The 15002-nt window shown below is 46.9% G+C and overlaps 1 protein-coding gene across 1 annotated transcript in view; it reads right to left on the reverse strand.

Annotated features, from left to right (window-relative positions):
- Window positions 1-8557: 8557 nt before the first annotated feature.
- The window catches only part of fgf11a (fibroblast growth factor 11a), a 21507-nt gene continuing 15062 nt past the window's right edge, over window positions 8558-15002 (reverse strand). Inside the window, exons 2-3 of the mRNA XM_035408491.1 lie at window positions 9263-9461; window positions 8558-8699 (exon numbers count right to left, since the gene is read on the reverse strand). Of these exons, the coding sequence (XP_035264382.1) occupies window positions 8563-8699; window positions 9263-9461 (336 nt within the window). The 3' untranslated portion in view covers window positions 8558-8562. The remainder of the gene's footprint in view (window positions 8700-9262; window positions 9462-15002) is intronic.

A 15002-nucleotide genomic window follows, 5' to 3' on the forward strand; every position in this document is an offset into this window, starting at 1 on the left:
AGCCATAACGTGCTGGGATTAATTATACACGTACTGGCACCAGTGTAGTCAGTTGTGACTGGTCGCGTGGGTAAAATAAAATGGCCACGCGGCGAATCCGACTGTTTAAGCACAGATCCGTGGGAACGAACGTGCAGTTGCTTAGCCAGGTACACATTGAGCGGCATACTAATCCAGGTCAGCTGTAAACGAAGGATTCTGTCGCGTGGCACCTCGGCGGTTTGTCACTGGGCTGGCAGGTGAAGCGCTGGAGTGAACCCGTTCACACAGGCCATCTGTCCACAGCCACGCCGCCTCCGCCGCGTGCTGTTAATTTATTATCCGCTGTCTTTCGGGTTTTGGAGTGCAGCCATTTTCATTGTGACGGCAGGTAACTATCAACGCCCTTCAACCCAATTTACACTGATTTGGGCCAATTTGACAGCAAAGAATAATGAAGTGACACCATCAGCTTCCGCAGCTAGGCTTATAAAAACCCTGGGTCTCAACAACAATTCATTTTTTAACATGGAGAAAACCCTGACTGCAGAAGCACAAAGCACTGCATGCAACGGTCCTTGTTAATTAAGGGGACTAAATAAAACAATTTTCATGAATTGATTAGATTTCTGCCCCATTCAGCTGATTCACAATAGCCCGCACAGGTGTAGGCCTACCGACATTGGCCAGGTGTTGTGATGTGAGGTGGCGTGGAGAAGAAACAAAGAACACGACCCAATAAGTAACCGGAGGCCCCGTTTACAATCATACAAATATATTTGTTTTATTCAATAATATCCAATAATACGTATCTCCTTGACTTTTGTGTATGTTATTATAGAAATAAATACAGATCAGATTGCAAATGCAGAGGACGGGAAAAAGGATATAGGAAAAGATTGGTTCTGAGTTATTAAATATTGAATAGGAATAATATTTTTCGATGAATCCAGTAAATGTTGGTGCATGCATTCATTGTTATATTGTCTGTCTACGACTCGCGCATTTGTCTTCCGGGCGCAGCACTCGAAAAAGTAATGTTTTTGTCGGGACTGGTTGCATATCCGGCTCGCGATTCTGTTCCATTTTCCATTTTGCGGTCGGTAGTTGTTTATGTCCTTGTTTCCTCGCGTAGCGTGAAGTTACAGTTCCTGCCGTATTTCCATGGAGTCGGTCCCATTTTTATAAATAGCATCGTAAATCATCGTAGCGTGCACTGTAAGAATATTGCACAGTTATTATAATAATTTTATTTTATGTTTGTTTTTTTTTTTTTGTTTTTTTTTTTTGGAAGACTTCATCATAGTAACCTGGATCACCCATGCAGTACAAAATATCAGGAAGGCCCTTATATGGACAGACCTCCACAGAGCATATCACACACGTGGTTATATGTGTGTGTGCATGTGTGTGTGTTGCGTGTGTGTGGGTGGGTGGGAGAATCAGAAGAGTCACTGCTGTAGGAGTTCCAAGCAGTTCCACTCTGGGCCAGAGTGGGGCGCTGTCCTTGACCTCGGGGAGGCGGTTGGGTTAAGAACTGATTGACAGTTTCTGGCTTTGGGATTCTGGAAGCCAACAGAGGGATTTAAAGAACTGGCAAGGATTTCGGTTGTGTGGGTGGGTCAGCTGGGGGAAGGGGCGAAGGGGGGGAAGGGGGGGGGGGAGGGGGGGGAGGGGGGGGAGGGGGGGAGGGGGGGCAAGGGTGGGGTAGGTTTGTGGGACGTCACACACTATCGATCTTTACATTTCCTTTGATTTTGAAAGCCTGGCTCACGCAACGAAGTTTGACTTTCAACAATTTTGACCTTGTATCAGTACACCAAACAAATGAAGCAGCTTTAAAAAAAAAAAAAAAAAATCTCACGGATGGACAGAAAAGCACATGAACTCCAACCAAACGTGAAGGAACCAGAATACAAGGCCACTGTCATTTACAGTAAAACATCTCGCAAATTTACACAGCCCATAACATCACTACAAATCTTTTTTTTGTAGCTAACGACAACCCTCTCCATCGATCTCGAAGACATTACCGCAACAGGTAGCAAACATGACTTTTCTACTTGACAAAACAGACATGGTCTATTTTCGACACACCACAGAATACCACCCGGGCCTGAGCTTTTGTCCGTAGATTCACACACCTGCAGCGTGTGGACGGACAGCTCTGACCAAGGACCAGTGGGAACAACAACAACGTTCTCATCTCTACGCTTTTTATAGCAGCTCTACCCCCTGTAAAAATGGAGGCTAACCCCAAGAGTACATCTCTCCACACGTGCGTGGTTTGCAGAACCACTTTCTCGCGCTCCGTATATTCGGTATAGGTAGGTCAGGCGTTCATCGTCCGAGCGTGCGGGAACACTGGGGTGAGCCTCCACCTCAAAGCAGCACATAAAAGGGTGTTTCCCTCGGTACACTTCAAACAGACTTTAAAAATGATGTACATGTAATGAAGCAAACAGAAGCACAGTTTCAGTATATGGTTATGAATCACGACACACCTGTAATAAATCTCTCTGCACCGTTATGAGATTATTGCTCTCTGCCCTGGGTTATTGGTCTCTGGCTTGGCTTTGTTATTTCCCAACATGCACTTGTGCACACACACGCACATACAAACAAATACAGACACACATGCATATACACGCACTTGTACATGTACACACATACAAACAGACAGAAACAGACATCCATACACACACACACATTCAGGGATTGCACACACACACACATTCAAGGGCTTGCACACACACACACACACACACATTCATGGGCTTGCACACACACACACACACACACACATTGATGGGCTTGCACACACACACACACACACACACACACTCAGGGGTTGCACACACACACACATTCAAGGGCTTGCACACACACAAACACACACACACACACGCCTGTACGTGCACGCGGGCGGGTGGAGAATGCAGAGCGAGTGAGAGCAGCTCCTCTCCCGGGGCAAGGAAACCATTTCGGAAGACAGTCCAGGAAATGGAGCGTGACATGAGAGCAGCAAAGAGCACACATGGGGGGGGGGGGGGGCATCTGCAGACCGCTGCTGTACAGGGAGGGCACCACCCTCACCCACCCTCCTCTCTTTCTCTCCGAGAGTTCCCAAGGACCCCCCCCCCCCCCCCCCCCCCCGAAACCACCCACCCATGCTCACGTTCTCCTGCTCCAAGCATCGTCAGAAAAGCCCTTAACCCTCATCGCTGTGTTGCATTAAAAAAAAAGGAAAGAAACAATAACAGAACAACACTTCCCGTCAGGAGACAGTAATGCCTCAGCATATAAACAGGTGGCCCCTGCAAATGGAAGTCGCGTTGATTTGCCGTAACCCTTTTCACCCTCATACTCTTTCTCTCACGTGCGTGGACCTTCAACCACCCCGTCCTAAAACCCTGAGCAGTGCTCCAATGGAGAGGTGCAAGCCTGGACCACGGAACCGACAGCCGAACCTCCGTAATAAAAAAAAAACCACTCCACCCTGGCAACAACACAGCACAACCAATCGCACTTTCACTTTCCCTCAACGTGAAGCTGGGGAGCCAATCAGATTCTGCAGCGGGGAGGCCACCGGATGGGATGGGTTTGACGTCAAGGACAGGGCAAGGCCTTTCCAGGGTAATGACCCTCATTGAATCTGAAGAAGACAGAAAGCCTCTCAATCTACAAAAAGCCACTCAGTCTACAGCTCGGCCTCCTAAATTGAGACTCATGGCTCTCTCTTTCAGGGCTAGGCCACACATCCTCCTGGAGGTCGGTCCCATTTGCTCCATTTGACATATTTTTTCAGAAAAGAAAAAAAAAAAACAATCTGCACACGCTCAGCCGGGCACCGTATTATCCTTTCATTTAAAATATTAAGGGGGAGAGACAATAAAAAAAACAAACATTCCGAAACATATTTGATTTCCGTGTAAACGCGGATCAGAGCGATTAGCGGATAAGCCTGCGAACATCGTCGGAATAGCAAACGGGGCTCGTGCTACTCGAGCGCTTTCCCCGGGCTTTCCACTCAGTTTATTATTATTATTATTATTATTATTATTATTATTAGCAGTGGCTACATCGCGCAGCTCAGCGTGAGAAAGGCGCTAGCTTGAAGCTTCGGTCGCTACGGTAGCTCCTTCTCTCAGAGCAATCCCACGGATCTCTGTTCAGTTGAAAACAATAGCGCCATGGCAACCAATTTGAAAATGGGCATGTGACAGCGAGCCCAGCGTCATGGCAGGTCAAGGATGAATCCAGGAGTCATCGTAAAATAATGAATCACGAACACACTACAGGTCAGTGAATTGTCATTTTTTCGAGGGGGGGAGAGGAGATGGGTGGAGGGTGGGGGTGGTTGGTGTAGCGTCACAGCGCGAATCAGACAGATTTTATTACTACATAAATAATTTATGATTTTGCTAACTCTCTCGAGGAAGAGCTCATTCCTGTCAGGGTCACTGTCGAGCCATCAAAACGGAACGCAGAAACTTAAATCTAAACAGCGAGCATGCTAAGGCCTTTAGCATCTAGGTCACACGGGGTTGTGTTGTGTTGGGGGTGGAGCGGGCCGGGGGCGAGAGCAGTGGTCAGGTGGGGTTGGGGGGAAACGGAAGTACAGCTGGAGGAGATGGTGGAGTTTCAGAGCGATTGAGAAAACAGAGATTTCGGCGTGGGTTTGGGGGGGGGGGGGGGGGGGGCGATGACTCAGCGGTGTGGGTAATTAACGGCACAGCAGAGCACCTGGACGAGGTCCCCCTGTAAACACACCTCTCCCCGGGCTCCCTGCGCCTGAGTCAGCAGCCGAGAGGCACCAATAAGGACTTCTGTTTCTGCAGCAGGTGGAGTCACACACACTCACACACACACACACAGACGCATACACACACACACTCACACACACACACACACACACTCACACACACTCACTCACACACACACACACACACACACACACACACACTCACTCACACACTCACACACACACACACACTCACTCACTCACACACACACACTCACTCACTCACTCACACATACACACACACACACTCACACACACATCCGCACTCACACACAAACACTCACTCACTCACTCACACACTCACACATACACACACATGCGTACACACACACTCACACACATACAAGCATACACACATACACACTCATACACATACACACACACACACACTCATACACACACACTCAGACTCTCACACACGCGCACACACAAACAAGCATACACACACACACTCATTCACACTGACACAGACTTACACACAGCAATACAAACAAGCAGATTTTCACACACAAAAACATGCACTCATTCGCACACTCAAACAAACACACACATGCTAAATCACAATCAAGCTCACAAACATACTATTAGATGCATTTAAATTTAACAGCCAGAAGAATTTCAGAAGATGAAAAAAATAAAATTGACAATCATATCATATACACACAGTACACATGCAATTTGCATACTGAATATGTATTGATCCACTGTATATAAAAATAAATAATATTTGCACTAGCCCTTTGATATGTCTCTTGGTTACCTTATTCAAAGATTGAAAAATGTAGTTTGATTGTGTAGTGATTGTTGATTAACCCTTCAAAGTGTAACTCTGTGATTAGAATGTTCTTAACTGAGCATTCTAATGCTGATGTCACAATCACTACTGGTGATTGAAAGCAATGGGCATTCTGGAGCACTGACTTAGAATGTTGAAAAAAGAAAAATCCAGAAAGCCTACTCTTCAAAGGGTTAAACATAAACATAAACCCAGAACAAGTTTGCTGCCTGGCAATATTTCCAGTGACATTTTTACACAGCCCAACTTTTTTTGTGTTCTCCAGCTATATTCAAATAGAGCTGGTGGGAGACAAATTAATACATGCATCTGTAATTACATCTTCAATCTGTTAAAATACAAGTATAGGATTTAATACAAGCAGATGTGATACAATGAGAGCTGATTTTTCTTTGGAAACTTCAACAGTTTCACGCACTAACACACACACACACACACACACACAGAATCTAACACAAACACACACATCATTTCCAACGTCTGGATCAATGTATATTGCATAATCAGGAAAGTACACATTCCAATAAACAAGCCCCAGCATTTGAAGATAAATCCATAAACAAATAAAGCAATCATGGCTGAACTCCACAATTCACCTTGATCTTTTTTTTTTTTGGCTTGAAAATAGCTCTACTCTCTTTTCCCTGCCAAATGTAAACCAAGTGTACCAGTTGTGAAGCATTTTATTAGAGCAGAACTAATTTCTCGGAAACCCCCACTAATTGAACATGGCTTTGAATTAACTCAGGCAAAGACTGGGATCCCAGAATCAAATGTTCAACTTTAACATTGGATTGGGCAGTCTGGGGGCCTGGGGAATGGGGATGGGGGGTAGGTTGAGGGGTGGTGGGGGTGGATGGGTCCCAAGGGCACCGAACCGAGGATGTTTTTAATCTAAACTTAATTGCTTAATTGAAGTCTTTAGTCAAAGTAAAGCGAGTAAGTGTTTAATCAAAGAGAGGCACTGTCCCCAGAGGCTCATTCTCGTTCTAATTTAAACCTCTCGGGCAACGACGTCCAATCACGGCCCTGGAGTGCCTTTCCTGTCCTGGCAGGTTCCCCGGCTCTCTTCAGAAGCGATCGGAAAAAAACTCAAAATGAGGAATGGGAATTGAAGCAGGCCGGCGAGGCCAGTTACGAGCTGGACTGTGAGAGTCTCGGTGGGGGGCGTAGAACAGAGTCAGAGACTTTGGGACTGTTAGCATCTTTTTTTTTTTTTTTTACGAACCGTGGGGATATCGAATGTGAGTACGGGATTACCCACCAAAGCCGGAGAGGGGTGTTTGATGTGGTACACATTTGGATTAGGCTAAATGAGCGTGGGGGGGGGGACGTAGCTTAGTTCCGTCAGAAGGCTCGGTATCCCATCACTCTTTTTAACCCCCGCTCCCACCCCCCTCCACCCCCCAAAAAAAAGAACAGTACAAATTAGTCAGTAGTGAATGGAGTAGGTAATCTCCGCAAAAATAAATGTTTAACATATCCCTGTGCAGCAACAGGAAATGGCTTTCGTTTTAGGAAGTTATCACCGATCGATGCACGCTCCTTTTAAAAAGGATACACCCGCAGTTAAATATTGCATTCGTTTTTTGAGGAAGAAGAAAAGTGACCAGATTCATCATCATCGTTGTTATCACTTTGGTATTTTGCCATTGTGTCAGCAGTCAACGCACCACCATTGCACTTTGTGTCCCACAGAGTGGGTAAAGGATTAGATTGCACCAGTAATCGTGAATATGTGCTGTCATGGTCTGTAGCAGACACATCTGTAGCTTCATCGTAACAACATGATTTTTCCTGATTAAAATCGCTGCTTCAGCTGTCAATGTGACCATGGTTGGGACTGGTTGGACAGGATGAGATTTCTATCGTCAGCGCTAAGCTCCGATTGGTAGACGAATGGCACGGTACGCATCGCTTAGTGCCGCGACTCGCCGTCCTTTACAAAGCGGGGAGAACTGCACGCAAACCAAAAAACATCTTCATGGTGATGAGGAACGGTGATCATAGCATAGAATCATTCAGGATCATGGTTCCGTCGAAACCCTAACCCTAACCTTTTTGCTTGCTTTCACCATCATCACTAACGGTATCATTTCTGCTGATGTAAACCACTGGGAATAAACACTTTTAAAACAGGTAGTTGTGGAAAAATTAAGGATCATTGTGTAGTTTGTGGATTATTTGCCTTTTTTTGTACATTTGAGGTCACCAAAAAAGAGGCAAATCAGCATTTACCTGATGAAATGGGCACATATTGAACACGCTAACAGTTGTGTTTTCCCGGTGTCGTCATGAAAAACAAAACCTGGTTTGGTAACTAGGTTACTTGCATCGGTGGTGCATCGTCATGGCTTGGGAAACATGCTTTTCTGGGTCTTGTCCGGGAAACAAAAAGGCATGATTAGACCAGGCTACTCTTAGCCTTGATGACATTTTCAGGTCAATGCAGGCTCTGGGGGGCTAGACCAGACTGCCTCAGACAACAGTAGGTTTGGAAGATGTAGAGGTCGACAGGTTCAATGCAGATTCTGTTACGCTGGAGGTCGGGAAAGCAGAGCGCAGTACTTTTGGTAGGTGTGAGCTGCCTGCTAATTGCTGGTTGGGGTTGAAAGGTCAAAGGTCGCTCCTCCGACCAATGATCTGCTTTGCTGTAATTAGTGCACCCAGACATCCCTATACCCGCCCCCCCCCTTCCCCTCGCCCTCCCCCCAATCATTTGGGTTTTTATTGCTAGGCCATCCCAGTCTCAGTAGGGTGGATTAGTCGGGAGGAGGGCACCTTTCCTTGTAGTGCAGGGTTCTGAAGGCTGTAGTTCAACCCCAGTGCATGATGGGAAAGTGAGTTCTCAGTTTCGACATTTGTCATTATTAGTTTTTGGAGCTCCACTCCGTATACACAAAACCCCTCCCTGTAATAATTCCGAACACCCCCCCCAAACCCCCAGCCACCCCCACCCCCACCCCCCCATGAACCAGGTGGGCTAGGAAGCATCCGGTTTTAGATCTTTCCGGTCTTTCTTGACGTTCTGCGGCACGGGCGAGTCGGAGGCCTTGGCTGTTTTCCTGGGCGGGCTCTGCCCGGCGATGTTGTGCAGCGAGGGCTCCTTGTACATGGCCACTGAGGGAAAAGCACAGACAGAAACACGACTTTACTGATCCCCAGGTGCCAATTAAGGTCTTAGACCGCTGGAAAACTCACTTTTTCAAAACAAACGCAGCTGGGGTTTCACCTGAACGCCTACGCGGCGTTTCATTTGAATTTTCACCTTGAAAATGTTCACTGGAAACTCGAAACACGGCACCAGCAATGAACTTTGTTTGACAGACAGGCTATAAATACACATTTCTGATGCAGGCACAAAGCGGTACAGGTAGAAGGTGTGAGGAGGTCCATATGAACATATGAAGGGAGCAGGGAGGTACGCATAGGTGTAAATAAGGTGAGAGACAGGTGGTGGGAGCAGGGAGGTACAGGGAGGTGCACACAGGTGAAAATAAGGTGAGAGACAGGCGGTGGGAGTAGAGCGGTACAGGGATTTACACACAGGTGAAAATAAGGTGAGGGACAGGTGGTGGAAGTAGAGAGATACAGGTGAGAGACAGGCAGTGGAAGTAGAGAGGTATAGGGATTTACACACAGGTGAAAATAAGGTGAGGGACAGGTGAAAGGAGCGGGCTCACCCTCGATGAATTTGGGCAGGAAGTGTGCCGCCCCTTTGGTCTTTTTGACCCTGTTGCCCTTCATGACCTGCCCGTCGCGGTTGATCCCGATGTACCAGGCCCGCCCGGACTGGCTCTGCCGGTACAGGATCGAGGAGTACGTCACGTAGTAGTTCTCGAACACACTCTCCTTGAACTTGCACTCCGGAGTGAAGTGTTCCTGCAACACAGGTACAGACAGACAAAAACGCTCTTCACACTGTAAAAAAAAAACAAAATCAAATCTTAACAAAAAGTACTTTAGTCCAATCTTTAGATATAAAATCTTATTCCTGTTGTTTCTTTTGTTTTTTTTTTTGCTAAATAAGACAAAAAATCTTGCCAATGAGGTGAGACAGTGTGACTCATCTCAAAATTTGCCAGTGGGGTAAGACAATTTCACTTGACAAGCAAAATGTAATTTAAAACAAGCTAGCATTGTCTACTCGAGAGAGAGAGAGAGAGAGAGAGAGAAGATTTTAAGTCTCATTAAACGACTAAAACACTTGCTAAGACAGACATTTTCTGCAGTGTAGGTGCAGGGCTTCAGCTGCAGGGATGGGTGCTTTGGGACCGTGCAAATTGATCTTCTGCAGCCTAGCGCGGCGGGTGGCTCCCTCCGTCCGCCATGTTGCTGAGGCTGAAGTGAATTACATCAGCGCAGGAGGAGAGATCGGTACTCCTGGCAAACTCGCCGCAGTCCCGCCCAATGTTTCATTCTGATAGGCAGACCTCATGTACACATGCATTACACACACACACACACACACACACACACAAACATACTGTACTAGCACACACACACACACACACACACACACACACACAAACACACACATGCACACACACAGACACACACACACGCACGCATACAGAGACAGACAGACAGACAGACACACACACACACACATACAGTACTAGCACACACACACACACACAGACATACACATGCGCACGCACACATGCATGCACACATACACACACACACACGCACGCACACTGACGGACAAGGCTGTGCAAAACTACTTTTTTATTTATAGCTTTAGTTCCACATTTATTTTTCAATTCCGGAGATCGAGTCAGGAACCGCTGGAAATAGGCCCCACATTTCATTGTGACAGCACAACAGACGCGTTTACACTGCTGAAACATGAAAATTCAATTCACATTTTTTATCCGACTGGGGAGAAGGCAGCTCGGGAAACCTGCACAACCCCCCCCCCCCGGTTCTTTTTTAAATTACATTTTTACTAATTTTCACTAAATCGCAGATCCTGCTGTTCCTTCCCACCCCCGACTCCACCCTCTCTCCCCCGCCCAGTGCACATTCAGAGCCACAGGTGACGGGAAGCGTCTCTGTCCCTCTTCTGCCTCGATCCGTTACCTTGTCAGGGAACCAACCGATTCCCAGGATTGATTGGACGTAAGTGGCAGAGGTTCGGGGGAAAAAAATTAAGGAAAGGAATGAATGAAAAAAGAAAAGAAAAGAAAAGAAAGAAAAAAAACGCTGACTGGGCAGTTTACTTTAGTCCCTGGTGTTTACGCATTCATCTGTAATGACAGCGCGACCGCACTCCTCCTCATCTGTAGGCCAGAGAGGTGGGCCGTTGCCAGGGGACACCGTGTTTCGTCATGGTTACTGATTTCAGTGCGGAATGAAAGGTCAGTACACCTGCGTGACACAACGCTTGGGAGAGGGAGGGGGGTGCAGGAGGGGGGGGGACAAGGGAGATGCACAGGTGATGGAGCAGGTGTATCATATTTTTTTGCTTTATTTTTTGCCCAGCTATAATTGCAGAATGGTGCATCCTGAGACGGGGGGGGGGGGGGGGGGGGGGGGATTTCTGGGGGCATAAAACCTGCACCAATCCCGGGACAAGGAGCGCACTTTTGAATCAGCATTCAGCGTCTGCAACAGGAGAGGCAGCAGAACAAACAATATTATCCTGGATTACTTTGACCTTTGTGAAATTTACTGTCTCGTTCGGGGCAATCAGCTGGGAGCAGTGTGGGACAGCAGAACTTGTTCTTGCCCTTTCGACGATTTTTACTTTTTGTCAGGATGAGATATTTAGAAAAGTAATTCCTCAGCGAGGATTAGTTGGCTGTTTTTTTTCCCCCTTGGCTTTTCCTCTGCCTACGGTCAAAATCGGCCTTCTGCAATGTGGCGTGGACTCGTTCCGTTCATTATTCCTGCTGCTGTTGTCATTACGCCTGTATAAACTTATAAATTCTTAATTAGACCGGCGTGTCGCCTATCTACGACTCTGTTGTCCTTGGTGCCTTACGTGGCAAATTCTTAATACCTTGCCTAGTAATTATGTTTGGCTGTTCTAACTCCCAGCTATTGTAACAGTCCCAAGGCCTCTTCTGGAATTTCACTAAGGCAGTGTTCTACAACTCAGCCTTGCTTACAGTTGCCAGCGGTGATTGTGACATCAGCATCAGAATGTTCAGTTAAGAACATTCTAATCGCATATTTCTGACCTTGCACTTCAAAGGGTTAAATGCCATTCATAATCATTATACTGCATTTTGTTATGGCTTGGCATGGGTTTGATGTTAAAATCTGTGGGAAGTGTAGAGCACAGCCTCCTTATACTGCCTCTGTACGACAGCGTAAGCTAAAAGCGAAACCCTCCCAGGGTTCGGTGTGCAGGGATGGGCGGTGATTTAGGTAATTAACTAATTGATATGTTCAATTAAAGAAGAGGCGCGGTGGGACGCTGGGGTGCGTTATCGGAGGGGTCGGGACAGCCGGGAACGGGAATCTCCGACACTCCGGGGACAGCGCCCCTCCTTCCGGGGTTTTCTCCACGCGTTTCAATTAGCGTGCGATTAAAAAAAGAAAAAAGAAAAAAGAAAAAAAAGAAAAAAGATCTACGATTTGACGTCTGAACCGCTGTCAGCTTCCCTTTGAGTAATTAACACCTGAGGGTGGTGTTTAAAGAGAAAGCTCCCCAGAGACCGGGCACAGACACCCAGCACTTTATCCAACGGGGGGGGGGGGGGGGGGGTGGGTAGAGAAAAAAGTCAAATAAGCATCCTTCATCATCTCTCTCTCTCTCCCTCGCTCTCTCTAGGCCCCTTAGCGAAACCGCCAAGCCGCCACGGAGAAATCAATTCAAATGAAAGCAGAGCGGAAGCCATTCGCAACCTTCAGGGACGCAACCCCAAGGCCGAGAAAAAAAAGCCTTTTTAACATGCCGCACGGCCTTCCCCAAGCCCCCCCCCCCCCCCCACCCCCCCACCCTGGCTTCCTCCCAACTCCCCCCCCCCCCCCCCCCCCCCACCCACACCCCCCTCCCGCCCATCTCGTCCCGGACTGACAGCGTTAGACTACAAGGAAGCTACAAGACCTGCAGTTATGAGGCCTTAGGGGAAGCGTTTATGAAATCAAGGGGGAGAAGACGATAAAGACTGACGCGTTTAGGACGCGTTTAGACCGCGAGGAGATGAGTAGACTACACCAGACACGCGGTAACGCTTCACAACAGGACATCTTCTGCGTCCTCCGAAAGGTTGGACCCTTTTCTGCACAGCAGGCCTGAGGAGAAGGCCAGGGTGGCAGACGCGGAGAAATAAACGTGCGTGTGAAGCAGTGCGTCTGAGCAGTGCACGTCTTATTCTGAGAAAAGAGTACAATAAATCATATTTTTCCGAGTTTAATATGGCGCTGAAATAAATTAAAATAAAAAAGCCGAATGCCCCAATTGATTGAGGCTCACAGCCTGAGGTTTTCTGCTTATTAGATAATTATGATGGCGAGAGCAGTTATTTTATATAATGGCCGTGTTTTCGTGACTAATCATCAGTCAATAGTAATTAAACCCTCCAACCAGAAAAAAAAAACAAAACAAAAAAAAAAAACATGGCTGTTCCTAGCTGCAAAAATCAATCAGGTGCTAAAATCACAGGCAGCCTACGCATTTATTGTCGGCCCACTTAAGTGTATTATGCATTTCCATCTTATTCGACAACCACTTCAAGCTTTTCCGCTTCGACTGTGCAGTTCCATCTTTGGACAGCAGGTGTCGCACCTTCACACTGGCTCAGCCGGGTCGTGGTCCCGCTGCAGATCTGTGCGCATGCTGTGGACTCAGGCTGTGCGATGAGTCTGCTGGTCTCTCTTCCAGTAGAGTTCTCACCTAGTTGAGCTGCTAGTTCTGTGGTAACCAACCCTGTTCCTGGAGACCTACCATCCTGTAGGTTTTCACGCGAACCCCAATAAAGCTACACCTCATTCAACAGCTGGAGATCACGCTGAGTCAGGTGTGCCAAACTAGAGCTGAAATGAAAACCTATAGGGTGGTGTATCTCCAGGAACACAGCTGGTTACCACTGTGCTAGGTAACCTATTGATTTGGGTGACATCAACTGACATAGCATAGTATAACATAACATAATGATGTTCACTGTTTACCTATAAACTAGACAGTGACCAGTAAGCACTAGGCAGGAAAATGTGTTGCTTGTCCTTTGCAAAGGAAATGTGCCGTGTGCTCGATGCAGTGCATGGTGTGTTAATAAAGAAACAACTTACTTCTTGTCACTTTTTCCCTTTAAAAACAACAACAATGGGCAATTAGTGCCCAACCGTCCACTTCCTGGCAATTCACTTCCATTAACCGTACTTCCTGACCTACAATTCCACAGCCAGTTACGCTTAATTGAGAGAATATTGTCAGACTATTGCTACAGAAAATGAATAATCATCCGCCGAATAAATACCTTTAATCGCAGGGCCCTGTTAGTGCAAACACACCTTAAGCAGAACATTATTCTCTTTGAGGACGCTAAGCAGATAACTGTCTGGAAGTAAAGCGGGGATCGGTACTGAGTCAACAGCTCATCCATGCCTAATTCATTAGAAGTGGATGGAACAAAATCCAGCACACACAACTGTGTGTCACCTGGGAACAGCACTCGAAGCACTGCAGCAAAAAATAAATAAATAAATAAAATCCACGCCGGAAGATTCTTTAACCCTTCCTGCCCTGAACAGATGTGGTGTAATTGCAAAAACAGTGGTCCTGCAAAATCGGTGTAGATCTGTTTCTGGTTCAGGTGTCACGTATCGACCCCTTATTGAATACAAGGCCATCACATGATTGTGTACTTCGGCACATTGTTTTGCGTACAAATTACTGGTACGTTTGTTAGCTTAGCAGCCTCGTATGTAGCTTTCTTATCTATGAACCAGGCTCTGTAGCTAGCTTTTTATCATCTCAACTAGTGGCAAACTTGCCAGATGATATAGCCACGTTAAATTCGGTTCAGCCGATATTGCGAAAATGTTAGTAGCACTTAGTAACACAATTAAGTCAGCACTGCCGGGCCAGAAGTGGCACAGACCCAGCTTGGAGTCGTTGTCGTTGATAAGTGAGAGCTCTCCAAGTTGCCCTGGATACGCTTTCATGAATAACGGCAATGTTTACAGTGACTACAGTCTCTGCTACAGACGCGCAATGGAAGGTGAGCTTGAATCGGTTAAGTTCTGTACTGAGGTAACGGGATTTCTGGGCCGTCCCGTTCGCGTTTTTTTCGAGCGCCGGTAAAAAAGCATTTAGGGAAGCCAGCGTGTTACGCAAAGGTAACAGGTACTTACATGAGGGAGGAGGGGAAGGAGGGATGTGACGGAGAGGTGCAACTGCAGCGGAAAGAGGGATGCGTTCAAACCGTTTCTGAGACTCTTGGCTGTTCGGAGACGGGGTGGTTGGGA

The sequence above is a fragment of the Anguilla anguilla genome, chromosome 3 (assembly GCF_013347855.1).
Source record: "Anguilla anguilla isolate fAngAng1 chromosome 3, fAngAng1.pri, whole genome shotgun sequence".
Lineage (NCBI taxonomy): Eukaryota > Metazoa > Chordata > Actinopteri > Anguilliformes > Anguillidae > Anguilla > Anguilla anguilla.